Genomic DNA, 19,289 nt, shown 5'->3' with positions numbered 1-19,289 from the left:
TGCCTAGAGAGAAACAGTACCTCACTAACCTACTCATTCATGAGGGAAAAATCTGCTGGTCATATCAAAAGGCCTTTGGCTTCACTTGAAATTCCTCAGAGGTTTTGTCTGAGGAGGAACTTAACATCTTCTCCTTGAATTCCACTGGAAGCAAAATCCTGTGGCAACCTAGCTATCTGCAGATTCAAACAAGTGTTGCCTTGAAGCTCTTCAGGCGGTTCACCTGAAAAGGAAGGCACAAATTTGCTTCTTATTTATCTATGGATGAAGTTTTGGGGGCAACTTTAAAAAGGTTGGAGAGAGAGAGAGAGAGAGAGAGAGAGAGAGTACATTGGCCCCAGGTAGGATTGCTGTGAAAATGAGATTACTTATAGCATGGGATGGCAGGTCAGCACATTGTTAAAAATACGTATTTGTATTCAGGCTGCACTGGCTAGAACATGATTAGCCCCCACCTTGCTGAAATGCTGACTTTAAAGAGACTGGTTGTGGGGGTTTTTATATAAAAAAAATAGCTGGCAAAACACAGCTGCTTCTTTCGTATGTAGAAAGGCTTCTCTATCTCCACATCAAGCAGATATTCAATTTCTTTGCTGTATCAGGAGGAACAAAGAGTCAGTCTAAAGCTTGTTCAACCATATCTGTCATTTCAATTTTTCACACATTGACTTCTTTCCCATCTACATTCACACCTTGGTTCCTGCCCACTCCTACAAGCTAGTCTACAAAAAATAAAAATCGGATAGAAATTTATGTTAGCAGTTTGGGAAAAAAACCACAGCCAAAATCCATAGAAGTATGAATTTCAAAATCAAATCAGAGCCGTAACTGAATACAATGCCAAAGGCTTCCCTTTCTCCCAGATCAGGAACAGAGCATATTTCTTTCTTTTAAAAATATCTGGTCTTGATCACACATGCAAGTTCATCACTGTAACATCAAGTGGTGCCTTGTACGAATGAATAAGCAAACCATCACAGAGCAAATGGCACAAACAGATCTTTAATCTCACTTGCTTTCAACTTAAACAAATCTCAGATACAAGAGAATTGGTTCGCACATTCAAATGGAATGTGTGCATCCCAGAAAGGAACAGAACCAAATCAACCTACAAACAAGGGAAGAGAGACGACTGGTTCAGAATACATGTGGCAATATATGAATTTCACAAATAAATTGCCTCAGGATTCAGTGGATCCATGATCAACTTTTCCCTGTCCCACCCCTCTAATGCCCTGTTTCAGGTCCTAGGTAAAGGGACCCCTGACCATTAGGTCCAGTTGTGACCGACTCTGGGGTTGTGGTGTTCATCTTGCTTTATTGGCCAAGGGAACCAGCGTACAGCTGGTCATGTGGCCAGCATGACTAAGCTGCTTTTGGTGAACCAGAGCAGCGCACAGAAACACCGTTTACCTTCCCACCGGAGCAGGACCTATTTATCTACTTGCACTTTGACATGCTTTCGAACTGCTAGGTTGGCAGGAGTAACCATGCTGTAGGTTACTAGATGGCAGGTGTGCTATTTCTCCCATTGAAACTTAGCCATTTGCTCACATTTTATTACCTGTTCGCTAGTTTTTATGTGACATCTGACGCTTTCCTCAGGTTCAATAGGATATTGGAAATCTTTTTTTGCTGCTACTGTAGTATAACCGATAAGTGCACATTACGAATGGCAATTTCCCTCCCTAGTTTATGTCGCAGCCTTTCATTGTGTCCTGCCACAGGACCCATAATTAAGAAGCTGCAGAAGGGATGATTAAAGACCATAATAGATGAGGCAGTAATCATTCCAGTGATGGCTGTCCACACCATGAATTCACATGCTGCTGACTCAGAACAGAAGGCACTTTAATATCCTTGTAACTGGCTGATTGATTACCCATTTCATTGACAGACAAATGAATACATGCTAGCACATAAGAAAAAGAAGAACGTAAGACAGTCACCCCACTTCTCTCTGGGGAGGTGGCAGTTTACAGGGGCTGAAAAACAGACAAACTTGCTGGAGGTTCTTGTAAGGAGGATAAGGTCTATTTGTCTGAAGACTCACATGGCTCACCATGTGTATTACTGTATTTTAATAGTTGGTTGGAAGCTGCCCAGAGTGGCTGGGGAAGCCCTGCCAGATGGGCGGTGTAAAAATAATAAATTTTATTATTATTATTATTATTATTATTATTATTATTATTATTATTATTCTCAGAAGATATAGCTCCTCTATAAGTAACAGAAGGATAGAGCCACACCAACTAGTCTAGCCCGTGACATGTTTTGTGACTGGCCCTGACCATGATATTGACATGTATAACCCCCGTGTCAGCTAGGACTAAAAGCAGGATGTTCCCCTATCCCAGTGAAACGTTTAACAGTTGGGTGGGGCAGGAGGGGGTGGTTTGGGGAGAAAGCATGTCCTCCCTCAAAGAGGGCATGTGTTGCGGTGAGACCTAGAGACTGACCTCCTGGTTGTGATTGGGTATATTGGATAGCCACAACACCTGATTGGTAGGTCCCTCGTTGCTGGGTTTAATCTGGCCAATGGGGAGCTGACTAAATGGACCGGGGGACCTATTTAATCCCTTGCACGTGACCCAGAGCTTCCTCTTTTGGCTCGTGCATCGGAACACCTGCCCACCTTTCCCTATATTTAGGGTCTTTTGCGATTGACCTTGCTGTGCCGTCGTGTGTCGTCTGTCATTAGGACAGGGGCACGGCAAGAATTTTCCCCACTTGGTGGATTGGCTGTTGCCATTTGGGTTTTGCCTGCCACGCAGCAAATCATCACAACTTGTTAGGTTGCAGATAGGCACTGGTTCAGGTGATAGGGATGGGAGACCGGTCTCACCATCCCTATGTGAAGGGTATTCCCTTAAAGGAATCATGGGACTCAACTTAGTTTGGTCAACCCCCGAGAGGGGGTTGTGCCTGTGCCTGAGTCCAGGGGAGCATCTGCGGAGCGGACACAGTCTGTTCCTGGGCCTTCCACCTACCTCAAGTGTTCACCCTTGGCTGACCTATGATATGGCAAGGGTGCAGGGAGCTAGTCGAACCAGAGCCTATGCAACTACTCACTTTCTTAATCAATAAAGTTGTGGCCTAAATTCTGCCAAAAACCAAAACTAAAATTTGAGTCAAGTGTGAGTTTCTTTAGGGGGGAGGCCTCTGGGTCTGAGCATGCAAAGACCTGTGGGCCAAATTGGGATGTGTGTGCATTAACAAAAGTGGATAAGATCTTGAAGTTTAAAAAATATTATTAAATGCATCCCCCGTTATTCTTATTGGCAGCCATTTAAGTGTGAAGAAGAATCAGTGGAGCAGCCATCAAAAGGCCACAAGGTGAGAGGGGGGAAAGAGTAGGCAGCAGCAGAGAAAAGCTGCTACTGAATAATAGCAATATATTACATACTTTGGAGAAAACCTACTGAGTTCAAGTTGTATTATTTCGCTTTGCCATTCAGTTTTGCAAATGGGGACATCTGTGTGCTTGAAGTGGTACTTAACAAGAGAGTTAAATATCAATTCAGTTTAGCAGGATAGTAAAGCAGCAGAGTTTTCAACAGGAAAAATAAGCTTATCCATTTTAACATCTACTATTTTGTCTCATCTTAGGTCTGCCTTCCAAATCCAAAACATCTTTTTCTAGTGTACCTGTACGATTAGCATAAACTTTCCCTAATGCAAGCAGAGCATATCATATTTCCTTGGGGCTCCCAATAGCGGCCACTGCCACAAATATTTCCACACAGCATATTCAAGGATTGGATATTTACATGCAGTGGATCCAGTTCCCTCAATTCAACTCTGATGGAGCTTAGCCACACTCATCCTCTACTAAATCAACAATGGACGACAAGCATAACTGTGTAACTAGTATACATCTCGGTTTTAGCATATTGGTGCGCAGAGGAATAGGTATCACTTCTTGCCAGACTTCTTATTAGACACACGCCAGCAGTGAATTAGGAATGTCAACCGATTCCAATAAGAAGAATGTGGTTATATGGGGGAAGGTGCAACTATAAGTAATTCTAAGTTGTTAGAAATACAGATAGTATGGAATTAACATGCATAATAGCAGTAACTAAATTGCAACCTAGTCTAAAATTAAATAAAACCCTGTGTTTAAAACTATTACAAATTACAGGCATGATCCACTCCAACGTAAACATTTTAATATCCAATTGCTTCCACTGAAAGGTACTTACTTACTGTAGTAAGTAGATACCCAGTCTTTTCACTGAAATCAACAAAATATTTACTTTTGCATGCATTCCAGGCAAGTAAAACATTCCACTGCCCGAGACAGTTGCGCTGCCACTGCCTCCTCCTACCACTTCCGTTTTTGTACCATTGCTTGACAAAGCAGTAGCAGGATGGATACTCAATACCTTGCTCTGAGGAAGGAGTCCTTACTCAGAGTTATACTTTGTGGTGTTGCTTTGCTGTCAAGGGGGACAAATTCCTTTTCAAATATGTTTTAATATTATTTTAAATATTAAATGGTAATTGGTGGCCATTGCACAAAGCGGAGGTGGTGCAGGCACTCTCTGGACAGCCTCAACTGCAAAGTGATGCCCTGAAGAAGGACCCCTTCCTCAAAATGAAGAGCCATGTAACTGTCGTTCTACTGCTGTGTCAGCAGCAGCAGTGAGTGAGCGGACAGGTGAGTGGGTGGAAGGATGGAGGCAACAGCAGTAGAAGGAAGATGTTGGGGTGGCAATGTTGAGCCAGTCAGCCATAGAAGGTTGTTAGCCTTGCAGGTGCCAAATGGGATCACAAGCAAGCCTTGTAGCTCCGTATGGGTCATTCTAAGGGCAGCTCTAGTCTTTTAAAAGCAAACTCTCTTCAGGTCCAGTGTATGATACTATTCCACACAAATATTGGAAACCCTTTAGAATCCAGAGAACTTCATCCAAATGCTATTCTTGTTAAGAACCAGATAGCACATTGATCTCAATAGTTTGCCATGACACATGCATCCAAAATGGAGTCAAACACAGAGAGATGTGTACAGTCACGTTCTCTACTTTCTGAAGCTGCAAGAAGTTGGAACGTGTTAGGCTTTCCCCACAACAGCCTGATCCCAATGGGATCAGACCAAGGATAAAATCTAGTGATATTTTATTTTTATTTATTATTTATACCCCGCCCATCTGGCTGGGCTTCCTCAGCCACTCTGGGCGGCTTCCAACAAAATATTAAAATACAATAGTTGGTCAAACATTAAAAGCTTTCCTAAACAGCACTGCCTTCAGATGTCTTCTAAAAGTCTGGTAATTGTTTTTCTCTTTGACATCTGGTGGGAGGGCATTCCACAGGGCGGGTGCCACTGCTGAGAAGGCCCTCTGCCTGGTTCCCTGTAACTTGGCTTCTCGCAGCGAGGGAACCACCAGAAGGCCCTTGGTGCTGGACCTCAGTGTCCAGCAGAACGATGGGGGTGGAGACGCTCCTTCAAGTATACTGGACCGAGGCTGTTTAGGGCTTTAAAGGTCAGCACCAACACTTTGAATTGTGCCCAGAAACATACTGGAAGCCAATGTAGGTCTTTCAAGACCAGCGTTATGTGGTCTCTGCAGCCTCTCCCAGCCACCAGTCTAGCTGCCACATTCTGGATTAATTGCAGTTCCTGAGTCACCTTCAAAGGTAGCCCCATGTAGAGTGCATTGCAGTAATCCAGGCGGGAGATAGAGCAGGGGTCAGCAACCTTCTTCAGCTGTGGGCCGGTCCACCAGACTATATTTTGAAGGTAAAAAGAATGAAAGAATTCCTATGCCCCACAAAACCCCCAGAGATGCATTTTAAATAAAAGGACACATTCCACTCATGTAAAAACATGCTGATTCCTGGACCATCCGTGGGCCAGATTGAGAAGGTGATTGGGCGCATCTGGCCCCCGGGCCTTAGGTTGTCTTCCCCTGAACTAGAGCATGCACCACTCTGGCAAGACAGTCTGCGGGCAGGTAGGGTCTCAGCCTGTGTTCCAGATGGAGCTGGTAGACTGCTGCCCTGGACACAGATTAGCCAATCGCAGTTTGGAAATCTGGCCGTACCATCAGGCTGAATGAAGCAGATGCCTCGAGTAGAAGACACCAGGGAGCTGCAAAGGACAGAAATGTGGTCTGCCCAGGACACACACACACACACACACCCTCTCCAAGCTAATTAGCTGTTCCTTGCTCTATGCTGAAAGAAGATTCAGCTACCAGTCTGGATGGTTTTTGTATGTGTCATGGTGAAGGGGCTGCATCTTACCTTTTCTCTCAGACATTAAACTGTATTGGACTAATATGAACCTAATAGCCCTTCTCTGCTGTCTCCCCTAAAGGACAACAAGCAGTTTACAGCATAGGTAAAGGTAAAGGTACCCCTGCCCGTACGGGCCAGTCTTGACAGACTCTAGGGTTGTGCGCTCATCTCACTCTAGAGGCCGGGAGCCAGCGCTGTCTGCAGACACTTCCAGGTCATGTGGCCAGCGTGACGAAGCTGCTCCGGCGAACCGTCACCAGAGCAGCACACGGAAACGCCGTTTACCTTCCCGCTATAGAGCAGTACCTATTTATCTACTTGCACTTAAGGGTGCTTTCGAACTGCTAGGTGGGCAGGAGCTGGGACCGAACGACGGGAGCCTACCCCGCCGCGGGGATTCTAACCGCCGACCATGCGATGGGCAAGTCCTAGGCGCTGAGGTTTTACCCACAGCGCCACCCGCGTCCTGGTTTACAGCATACTTGCCTCTATATTTACAGATGTTACTTAGCTGTTATCAGGGCTGCTACTTGTCTTTCCGTCTATATGAACTTGTCTAAATTTCAGTCATGCATTAAAAATATCAACCCTCGTGCTAGCAGTTTCACAAATTCAGATTGACTGTGTAATAGCTCATTATTACACGAATGACATAATGTTTGAACTCACTTTAAAATGAGTTTTGAGGGTGCCGCAATGCATTTTTATCAGAGTCAAAGAATCTGAACAGGGATTTGGGCATTCCCTGCATTTTGTAGCATTCCCCCCCAAATCATAAGTCATCAAAGTAGTTATTAAGTCTTCAAGCTCAGTCCATCCCTGATGTAGCTATATTGATTTTTGTGGCTTTGCAATCAATGGAAGTTATACCTGGAATGGATATGAACCATTATGTTTATCAGGAATCCAATGAATTGACTGATGACTAGGAGTGTTATACTGGAAAAATGATCAGGTGTGACTGTAGTTCATTACAGTAGCCCACAAAGGAGCATTTATATGAAAAGTCCAAGGTGTTACAAGGTTCAAGTATAGGACCAGTCCCTCCCCCTTCCTTTCACTGATGTCTATGGTCCACAAAGCAGAGGAAAAAACAGCACCATTTCAGGTGTACATTTTACAAGAAACCAGAAAATATTCCAATGCAATAGAAAAGCAAATGTGGAATGAATTATGTGTCAAGAGGGAAGCTTGATCTTTCATCTTCCCAGAGAAATTCAAACAGGCAAAATTAAAGAATAGCAATGTTTATAATACACAGATGGCACAAGAACAGTAGCTGCGCTCTGAAGCGAACATGATTGAGGGCTGGATGCGTACATGCGCTTGTTTCTGTTACACACATTGGCATGTAATGGCACATCACAACAATTTTTTTTGCAACAAATACATATGTGATTGTACCAGGAGACATTTGCTTTTTAATGGTATTTGGTTCTCACCAGATTCAGTGAATGGAATTTGAGAGGGGGGTAGAGAAAACACAATACTGCTTTTTCATCTAATGTGCAATTGCAACCTTTGATTATTAAAAATATATCTGGAGTGAGGTTTTGGCAATGTCAACATAGTCAACTAATTAAACAATTAAAAGTGATTTGGCATATAATTAATCAACTGGACTTTTTATAGTTTGGCAAATTACAACAGGCAGGAATGGTACTTTATCTGTCCACTGGTCTCTGCCTATTTTTGAGGGTTTTTTTGTATTTGACTAGGTACTTTCATTTTAGGTGTTTTAATGTGGACTTGCCACTCTGTCTCATAAAAAGTTTTTGACATGATAGAAGATAGTAGGATAATTTGCTGAAGTGTAGAAAGTTGTGGAGCTTACAGGAAGAGAACAGCAACCCTCTGAAAGCACCCTCTGATGAGTCTTGTCACTGTTCTTGATTTTATTTATTTATCATTGCCTTTATATCCAGCCTTATCCCCAAGGAGTACAGGGTGGCATGTGTGGCTTTCCCCCATTTTATGCTCGGAACAAGTCTGTGAGGCAAGTTAGGCTGAGAGAAGGCAACTGCCCCAAGGTCACCACGGGAGTGTCACTGCTGAATGGGAATTTGAACTCTTAATTGCTGTCCCAAACAGGCTCTCCTAAATGTGCACTCAAAGCATCATTCCTCAAGCTGATGCCCACCAGAGGTTATGTACTGTATCAGTAACAACAAGCAGGCTGCATTTGCTGGAGTTGATCGGTACACTGTTGTTGCTGCTGTTGTTACCTGCCCTTCACTCTAAGGTCCCAGGGTAGGTAACAATGAAAACTCAAGTTTAATATGAAAACACAATATTACACTATATCAGATCTATTTAAAACAACTGCGTACAAAACATAATGAGAGCATCAGGCTGGAGGAAGCTATTATAAAATAAAGGAAGTGGTACTGGTTAAATTTGTCTGTAAAAAAATGAACATTTACTAAAACCTCCAGTCCCTTATTTTGGAAAATGGTTTATAAATACGTACAAGAAAAAAAAATGTCAGGGGGGAAACCTGGATAGTAAAGCTGATTATATAACTTTGAAGATGAATACTTCAGAAATGGTGCCATCAACTAGTTCTTTTTCATGTGAAGAAGCAGAGAAAGATCAGAAGTTGAATGGCATCATTGCAATGCTCACATATCTATATATGTGCACATACTTGGCAGAGCTAAATCACAAATTTCAAAATAGCTTTGTTGCCAGATGTTAGTGCCAACAAAATTACGGCACCCTTGCAGCATAAGGAAGCGATGCTTTAGTGCCTTTAGTGTCTACTCTCCCATCCTCTCCATGTTGGGGTCCTTCCTTTATTTCTCTGTCCCTTTCTATAGTGATGTGAAGCAAACCAGACACAGCAATTCACATCTTGTAGTATGAGGTGATCCCATAGGATAGGGAAGATTTAAAGTTCAACCTTATGCATGTCTACTCAGAAGAGCCAGTATCTAGTCTTGCCTTTCTTCAGACGTTCAAAGAATTCTGCCTATTGCCTAAGTAAACACTAGGTAAAGAGGTTGCCTTGGCATGGGGCTAGGAAAGTCAATATTGTAGTTTTAGGTTGCAAGTTCAAAGTTTCATTTTAGGATCATACTTTTTGCTTAAACAACAGAGGCTTTACCCAGTACCCATATCTGCTTTCTCTGCTGCTCTTAGGAAAAAATGTGAAACATTGTTGCCATAAGCATTTTGGGCATTAGAGTAATAGGGTATGAATGTTTTAAATAAATAAATAAATTTAAAATGAAATCCAGAAATTGTGTCTTCATGACTTGAGAAATCTATATTCATTTCTGTCAAAAGTCACTAATGTGGCACTTGTTCCTGTGAACTGAATTACAAAGTGCTTTATAATAGCAATTTAAAATGGCAGTAGAATGGTTCTATTGAACTTTGGGCAGGGGGTGCTGCCATAATCCTTTCCCCTGCTATTAAACTAATATGAGACCCAGTTATATTTTCTTTTTTAAATAAACCAAATCTTACCCTATTATTGTACACCCATTTAGTGAGTGTCGGCATTACACACATTATTAGGAGTAAACAACATTTTCTTCAGGTTGTATTACATGCCTGTTGATGACTGCAAGATCAGGTTTCAGTTTACACTGCGCACCATTTTAGACACACACACACACACACAAACACTATAGAAAAGGTTGCTAGCATAGGAAGAAAGACCCCAATAGGTTTCTGTTATTAATAAAAGCAATGGAAAAGCGCATTGGGTGGAATCCAGTTGGTGAAGCTCCAATATCAAAATGCATATGTCAGCAAAATGAAGAGGAAAGCAATTTTTGGTGAATCTTCCTTTGTCTGCAGCCATCACCTCCCCCCAGCCTCCGTTGCAACCATCTGATCCAAAGGGTTGAGGCACCCTCTTGGTCAGATGGAAGGAGGGAAGCTTCAGGGAGGAGCCAAAACTTTGAGGTTTGCTATACACATGTTGCAAGTTATTTCTTTCTTCAAATTTTGATTGGAAAACCCTGTATATGCCTGTAAGGTTTATTATTATTATTATCTTAAAACCTCAAGAAGTTTCATAAAGATGCAGTTGTTGACTTATCTCATCGACTTGAACCAACTCCACTCCTTCAGTAGAAAGAGCTTTTGAATAGCGTGACACCCGTAGCCAGGGTTTGACAAGGTTACCAACCATATTTGCAAATGATAGTGCAAAAAACAAGCAGCCTAATCCTACCTTTCTAATGATTTTCCAGCTATTCTGACAAAACTGTTCATTTACTCATTTAACACCAGGAAAGATTAGCTTCTCTAGCAAAGGTTCACCATCTAAATCTTGATCTATTTAGCTGTGTTTTTGCTGGAACCTGAAATACAGTTTCCCCCGAGGAAGAACGCGGATGTTCAAAATGTGCCGTAAAATCTGATAAGTAATTTGCTAATAAATCTTCCCATACATATTGTATTTCTCTTTTCTCCATTCTTCTGCTGAAGAAACAACAGCCAACGGGGGAGGGATGACAGTGTGCAGGCCTGAAAAAACGACAAGCATTTAGGGAGTCTAAGCTTCTGAGGGGGGAAGTTTTCAAAATTGCTAGCTTTGACCCAAATATGGAAAATATTCAGCACAGTCCTAGCATTCTTTAAAATCTATAATAATTTCACAGTAGTGGTAACTTTCTGACATCTTTTAAAATATACACTTCAGGCAAAGAAAGAAAGCTAAAATGCAAATTAACCTTTGAATGTATTTTCACAGTACATTGTGGTAACAATTCTGGTATAATGAGATAAAAATACCCCCCCAAAAAAGCAATTAGAAAAAGAATACCAATGCCTATAAACTAAAAAGTTTGTGGGAACAGACTTTTGACATATGTATATCAACCTTAATTTCTTGTTATAAGCTATCAGTAGTCACGAAATTAAAAGACACCTGTTTCTTGGAGGAGGAGGAGAAGAAGAAGAGTTTGGATTTGATATCCCGCCTTTCACTCCCTTTAAGGAGTCTCAAAGCGGATAACATTCTCCTTTCCCTTCCTCCCCCACAACAAACACTCTGTGAGGTGAGTGAGGCTGAGAGACTTCAAAGAAGTGTGACTAGCCCAGGGTCACCCAGCAGCTGCATGTGGAGGAGCGGAGACGGGAACCCGGTTCCCCAGATTACGAGTCCACCGCTCTAAACCACTACACCACACTGGCTCTCCAGTGTGAAGAGAAAGGCGATGACAAACCTAGACAGCATCTTAAAAAGCAGAGACATCACCTTGCCAACAAAGTTCTGTATAGTTAAAGCCATGGTTTTCCCAGTAGTGATGTATGGAAGTGAGAGCTAGACCATAAAGAAGGCTGATCAGTGAAGAATTGATGCTTTTGAATTATGGTGCTGGAGGAGACTCTTGAGAGTCCCATGGACTGCAAGAAGATCAAACCTATCCATTCTGAAGGAATTCAGCCCTGAGTGCTCACTGGAAGGACAGATCGTGAAGCTGATGCTCCAGTACTTTGGCCACTTCATGAGAAGAGAAGACTCCCTGGAGAAGACCCTGATGTTGGGAAAGATTGAGGGAACAAGTAGAAGGGGACGATAGAGGATGAGATGGTTGGACAGTGTTCTCTAAGATACAAACATGAGTTTGACCAAACTGCGGGAGGCAGTGAAAGACAGGAGGGCCTGGTGTGCTCTGGTCCATGGGGTCATGAAGAGTCGGACATGACTAAATGACTAAACAACAACAACAAGCTACCAGAATACTGAAGCTACCAGAATGTCTGGCCTTGTAAAACTTTTAATACTTTCAAACATTCTTTTTCAACAATGCACATAGTGTAGAGTGTATTGTTAGAGCAGAGGGTCAGAGATCTGCATTGGAGGTCTGGAAGTTTTCAGGGTGCTTAATGCTCAGAAGTAGCTAACTGGGTAAAGGCAGACCTGCTACACAAACTTCCCAGCAGGTGGCTCAGCACCATGCACAAGCAATGGCAGAAGTGCCGGGTTGGGTCTGCTGCCATGTTTGCACCACACAGACCTCCCTGCTGTCTCACCCCTCTCTCTCCTGGAACGCAACAAGGTTCCTGCAGGAAGGCTAGAGTAGTGGCTCTGTACCACCCAGCAAACTGTTTTTGTTAATGCCCAGAATGTTGTTTTTGTTCCAAACATTACAAATATTGGACAAAATGGATTGTTTCAAGAAGTGGCAGAAAGATATTTCCAAATTTGTCTGGCAGGGCAAAAAGCCAAGAATAAAATTTAAGATACTAACTGATGTGAAAGAAAGGGGTGGATTTGCCCTGCCAGACCTTAAACTGTATTATGAATCAGCGGCTTTCTGCTGGTTGAAAGATTGGCTACTCCTTGAGAATACTGATATATTGGACTTGGAAGGCTTTAATAATTTCTTTGGGTGGCATGCATATTTGTGGTATGACAAGGTTAAAGTTCATAAAGGATTTAAAAATCATATTGTCAGGAAAGCATTATATAATGTCTGGATTAGATACAAAGATCTGTTGGAAAGTAAAACTCCGAGGTGGTTGTCGCCAATGGAAGCAAAAGCCGTTAAAAAACTTAATATGGAGGCTAACTGGCCGAGATATTGGGAAATTTTGGAGCAAGAGGGGGACAGATTGAAATTGAAAAGCTTTGAGATGTTAAAAGGGAAAGTAAGAGATTGGCTTCACTATCACCAGATAATGGAAGTCTTTAAAATGGACAGGAAAATTGGCTTCCAGGTGGAAAAATCAAAATTAGAAACTGAACTGTTAGAACCCAGTACTAAGAATTTGTCAAGAATGTACAACCTGCTGTTGAAATGGAATACACAAGATGAAATGGTCAAATCGGCAATGATTAAATGGGCACAGGACATTGGTCATAACATTATGTTTGCTGACTGGGAAAAGTTATGGACCACCGGGATGAAGTTCACGGCATGTAATGCCTTGAGAGAAAATATTATGAAAATGATCTATAGGTGGTACATGACCCCAGTCAAACTGGCTAAAATATACCATTTGCCCGATAACAAATGTTGGAAATGTAAGGAAATGGAAGGATCGTTTTACCACCTTTGGTGGACGTGCCCTAGGATTAAGGTCTTCTGGGAAAAGATCTATAATGAACTGAAGAAGGTACTTAAGTACACCTTTACTAAAAAACCAGAGGCCTTTCTCCTGGGCATGGTTGGCCAATTGGTGTTAAAGAAAGATAGAACTTTTTTTATGTACGCCACAGCAGCAGCAAGAATACTCATCGCAAAATACTGGAAGACACAGGAGTTACCCACCGTGGAAGAATGGCAGATGAAGGTGATTGACTATATGAGCCTGGCGGAGATGACGAGTAGAATTCGAGACCAGGGAAGAGAAACCGCGGAAGAGGACTGGGAAAAATTTAAGGACTATTTAAAGAAATATGCAAAAATTGGTGAAAGATAGGTTGGTGCTGAATGGGAAGATAGGGGTTAACTGCGGTAATAGATAAGAGAATGAAAATGAAAGTTATTAAGATTAAGTTGAAATAAGCTGGGGATTTGCTTAAAATTTATTGACAGGAGAATGCAGCAAGGGGAGGTATGAGGAAGTCGAGAAAGTAAGGCACATGAAACTAAGATTCAGAAGTATATCTGTTTTACGTTTAATTGTTTTGTATTTGTTTGTGTTGAAAATGTTGTGGAAACTTTAATAAAAATTAATTTTAAAAAAACAAAACTGTTTTTGTTAATGCTGTACTCTCCACTTAGCCAGTATATTAACTTGTGATCCTAAGAATTATTTTCTGAGAAGGATACTTCAAAAGCTACGTCAATACAGCTTCAGTAAAAATTATTTCATGGTTGTAGGGCTATTGGAAAAGTCCACAGCCATACCAGCTAAGTTGTTTAAGAAAAGCTACAATCCATAAGACAGTTAAACTATACTACTTGGAATGATTTGACCCGCTGGACTGCCAGCTAGAAAATAAATTGCTTAGAGTGATTAAGAAGCGATTCCTACTGGCTCACTACAAAATCACAGCCTACTATTCTATGAGCTCAAGTAATTCATGTGCCTGCAAATGTTAGAGCCGAAGTAAAGTGTTAAAAAGAGGGCACTGCTACGCGTTCCCCAATTTTCCTAGCTGGTGAAAAGTTTCAGGGCTTTCAAAGGTTTCCTGGATTTGGTTGCTTTTGGAATGAGGTCACTGGAGATGTGATCTCATATATATATATATATATATATATATATATATATATATATATATATATATATGCATTTATTGAACAACAGAGCAAAACTGAGGAAAGTTAGCACGAGCCACAGATAAACTAGCTCACAATTGGGATGCGCTTTAGACTCACTTAGTTGGTAGGAACTAAAAAAAATTATATGGCGTGTGCCAGAGTCCCAAAAAATGCCTGGAGAGAGCATTCAACAATGGGGTGCCATCACGGAAAAAGTGCTTTTTCCACCTGCCTCATACCTAGCCTTACCTCAGAAAACAGGAGCATCCAGAGGAGGGCTTCAGATAATGACCATTTGGGCATATTCACATAGGAGCTGGTAGTCCTTGAGATACCGACTCCCATGATTTCAAAAGTGTCGGTCAGGTTACAACTCAAAGAAACACACAATACATAGACAACTGTATCGCTATTTACAACTATCGAAGTGGTGGCAGTGAAAGGTGAAAAGATACAAAGGAGCGTGTATTGGGATGCCGCAGTGCTGCTTTCTTGACCCAGTATGCCTAGAGGCTGGGAAGGAAGAACAATCCCCAATGACTTTCCACCAGATAGATTTCTGACAGCACATCTTACAGAAATGTCTCTTTCTGCAAACATTTACTCTTAGGTATGTTCTGGCTGGGCTGATGGGGTCTCTAGTGCAAAACAATTGGCAGGCACCAGGGTGGCAAAGGCTGTTTTAGGCAAGAGAGCTTGAGAGTACACCTTATTTTTTATTATTTTGACCTAGCTTCCATTTTACTGATAAAGCCCCAGTTGGAGACCTAGATCAGAAGACTCAAATCATGACTCATGATTTGGCCAGCAGCAGTTTCAAGGTACTGAAATCCAGAACTTTGATTGTGATTATTCTACTTTGCTCATGGGAAAAATACAATTTAGAAAAGGAAATAAGTCATTCCTGAAAAAATGCATGCAGAATGCATACTTATTTAAAAATATACTCCTCTTCATAAACACACACACACACACACACACACACACACACAGATAAATGGGGATAACCCCCCCCCCAAGGAATAAGAATGGTAAACTTTAGCTTAAGTGTCTGCATCCTCCCCTCACCCACCAATCAAGTGGACTGTCCACTGATTCTAGTGCTGGTAAATACAAGAAATGAAGATTGTTCTGTGTCCATGAAAAGTTGACAGGAAAATACTTCTAAAGAAATCTCAAAGCACTCGTGGCTTTAGCTATGCCTGAGCTAAGCAGTTTCACACAGCAGGATAATAGATTCCCATCTTCACTACAGCAACTGTTCTTGCAAACCTTCTCAGCTTGGGCAATTGCCTGAGCATTAACCATATGTTAGCAAGGAACAATCTTAGATGCTACAAACTCAACGACATTCTTCTAGAATAAATTACAGAAGAAATATCACTGGCTAAATCCTGCAAGAGAAAAACCAACAGAAGGCTGTGTACACCCTATTGCACCCACAGCTTTGCAAGGACAAGGTGGCTGCAGAGAAGTCCCAACGGGGGAATACCCATAGTTCTTCAGAGTTACCACATTACCAAAATACCACCCCATATGCTCACTTCCAACAGCCTCCTGAATTACTGTCATTGAATCATGCCAATATTTAACACAAAACAAGAGGGTAACTTCAAAAATATATTCTCCAAAAGTTTGGATTCAAAATCAAAATGTAAAATGTAACATACAAATGCCCCCTGGGGAAGCTTTGTTTCAAATTATATGCACCCTAAACTAATGCTTTAGAAGGCAACTTCCAATTAGTTCCGAGAGCCAATTTGTCTACTGTCTCCTCCCTCTCACTCCTCTTGTGTAATTATGGGCATTCCCAATAAAGTCTCATCTCTTAACATGCTTCCAGCAGCAATGCAGTATCAATCAACTCTTGTTTCTTTCTGTTAAGCATTCATTAAGAGCCCAAATAAAACCTACGTTATTTTAAAAAATCACTTTCTCTTGGAGCTGCAAATCTCTGTGGCTTCCAGTGCAGGTTCAAAACCCTAGTGGAAGCTTCACAATAAGTTCTTCTTGTTGTTTAGTTGTATAATAATAACAGTTCTAAAAGGAAGTTACTTGTAAATCAGTACTCACTGATTTGTAATCAATGACTGGTTGGTGATTTGCATCATTGGTATATCTTTTCAATATCACCAGAAAAGAATCAAGCTAACATGCATTTCAGAACTATGTGCAAGTTGAGTTCAAGTCTGAAAGTTACACTAATGGAGGTAGGGTGGACACAAGTATATTTTCCCAGTTTTGTCATCTAAAGCTGCAAGCCTAACCATGTCTACTCAGAAGCAAGTCCCACTGAATTCAGTGGGGCTTACTCCAAGGTAAGTCCAGAGAAGAAGAAAATTGTTTACCATTGATATACTTCACAGGCAAAGAGGTTTACGTGACAACCTTTTCAATGACATCCTTTCAAAGTTTATTGGCCAAGATTCTAGGTTACAGCAGGGACGCAGGTGGCGCTGTGGGTTAAAGCCTCAGCGCCTAGGACTTGCCGATCGAAAGGTCGGCGGTTCGAATCCCTGCTGCGGGGTGCGCTCCCGCTGCTCGGTCCCAGCGCCTGCCAACCTAGCAGTTCGAAAGCACCTCCGGGTGCAAGTAGATAAATAGGGACCGCTTACCAGCGGGAAGGTAAACGGCGTTTCCGTGTGCAGCTCTGGCTCGCCAGAGCAGCGATGTCACACTGGCCATGTGACCCGGAAGTGTCTCCGGACAGCGCTGGCCCCTGGCCTCTTAAGTGAGATGGGCGCACAACCCCAGAGTCTGTCAAGACTGGCCCTTACGGGCAGGGGTACCTTTACCTTTACCTAGGTTACAGCAGCTGATACTCTGATCTCATTTTCTTTCAGGAAATCTATTCAAATTTTGAAAACATATGGAAATGCAAACATGCCTTTCCTTTTCTGTTCTTTGTAAACAGGAGATAAGTTGGCAGCCATCAACTCAGCTATAAAAGCACTTCAATCAAAAGCCCATTTAAGATGCAAACTTTTATCTCTTGGTGAGTTGCTTTTTCCATCTCAAGCCTCCATTTGAATTTAACTCCTGTGTCATTTGGCAATGCACATACAGTTTAGCCACCAAATCAGCAGCCTGAATTGACAAGAGACTTTCATACTGACAGGATATTTCCAAGATCTACTCAGTAAGTCAAAACAGAGCCTCAGATAATTAGCAAATTGCAACGCAAGGCTTCAAAGAGAATTGCATGGTCCATCAAAGAGCATCTGAGGGATTCATTACTGGCTGAGCAGGGCAGAACCTAAAATTACAACTTCTTTAAAAGCGTAGACAGCTGAGTAAGAAGTCCTGGCACATCTCAGCACAAAACTATCTGTGGTCCTGCTGCTTCTCTCCCTACTTCTTTGACCCTTCCTTCTCAGTTACACCTGCAATTGGCAGGCACTCTTGCTCAGGTGGATTACATCTGAAAACCCAACTGTTTAGTGAGTAATCTTGTTTCAGTGACAGTACACTTAGAGCCCAGAATAGAAAGCTTCTTCAATTCCACTGCTGGAGAAACCTTGCAGGAAAGCAAAACTTAATCATAAAGGGATATGGGCAATTCTCTGAGACATGCCTAGGCGTGGGTACATGGCTTTTTACCTTCTCTTGGGACTTAAAAGTTTACAAGGTACTTAATAGCCAACATAGAAGGAGGTTGTCATTTTCTTGTTTATAAGCACCAGGAAATTGAAAGCCATGCACTGACAGCAAGACGTCGGAAGAGGTCTTTACTCAAACAGATCCTACTCTGCACACAGTATTAACTTTCAATCTGTGTGCAATGTGGCTGTGAGACAGAGTGTCATCCCTTAAGATCTGATTTACTGCACATGCTATGTGTAAAAGCTGCAGGACATGCTGCACCTGACTCAGGAATAAATGTTCTCCATAGATCCCAAACTGTGATGCCCAAAACTGAAAACTCAAAACCTTTTGTTGATTTAACACCAACACACTGGGAGATTCCTATATTTCTGGAACTTTAAAATATTATCCCTGCCATCCCGATGCCATTCCAGGCTCATACCATTCACAAATACAAACAGAAAGACTGAACACTGTTATCTTTCAATTGTAAAACTCCCACTGCAATAAAACTGTTCCAGGCTTTGGCATTCCATTTTCCAGCTCAGATCTCATAACATCAGAAATCCACGTTCTCCATTCCCATTTCTTTAGCTTTATTTCCACTGGAACACATGCAAAATTGCTACAGCTATACTGGACGTCAGGAACAGTTCTGCTTCATCACAAAAGCGTTTGGGTCATTGCAGAGCTCACAGTTTCCCTGTTACCAGCTAAGGAGATGGATGGACTGGACTAACTAGGAAATGACCCAGAATCAAAGACGTGTGTGTGTGTGTGTGTGTGTGTGTGTGTGTGTGTGTGAGAGAGAGAGAGAGAGAGAGAGAGAGAGAGAGAGAGAGAGAGAGAGAGAGAGAGAGAGAGGAGAGAAACATGAAACGAAAACCTACCCTGGAATCAGTTCAAGAAAAGGTGCTCCCTGAACTTAGAAGCATGAGAGAAGCCGGAATGAAAATCAAGCTTAAAAAAATGCACCTCAACTGCTTCTCAAACACATTCCAAAGTCAGAGATCTGTGCACTCACCTGGTGCTGAGAACCAGAACAGGGAAAAGGGACAGCAAGTAACGAGGCAGGATGAATTTCATATTGTAAGTGTTTCTGTTGCGTTCTCTGGGGCTCGCTGCCGCTCTCCCTCCCTTCTTTATTCCGCTGTCTCTCCCAGAGCTTCTGATTCCCAAAGTCCTTCCTCTGCAAAGAGCCTGCTCCCGCGTGTGACGGTCTGTAGATCTGGAAAAAGCAGACAGACCAACACACTGACTAATGAAGGCTGCTTAGAGTGGGGTTTG

The 19,289-nt window shown here is 42.1% G+C and overlaps 1 protein-coding gene across 4 annotated transcripts in view; it reads right to left on the bottom strand.

The window, feature by feature from the left end:
- The window catches only part of LUZP2 (leucine zipper protein 2), a 346,182-nt gene that overhangs the window by 295,812 nt on the left and 31,081 nt on the right, over nucleotides 1–19,289 (bottom strand). For all 4 annotated transcript variants that reach the window (XM_081882905.1, XM_081882903.1, XM_081882904.1 and 1 more), the window contains one exon: nucleotides 19,027–19,230. In XM_081882905.1, coding sequence (XP_081739031.1) covers nucleotides 19,027–19,088 — 62 coding nt within the window. In that variant the 5' untranslated portion in view covers nucleotides 19,089–19,230. Of the gene's footprint in view, nucleotides 1–19,026; nucleotides 19,231–19,289 lie in introns of those variants that run through there.

The sequence above is a fragment of the Podarcis melisellensis genome, assembly GCF_964234715.1.
Source record: "Podarcis melisellensis genome assembly, chromosome: 1".
In the NCBI taxonomy this organism is placed as follows: Eukaryota; Metazoa; Chordata; class Lepidosauria; order Squamata; family Lacertidae; genus Podarcis; species Podarcis melisellensis.
This window is presented reverse-complemented; position numbering and strand designations above follow the sequence as displayed.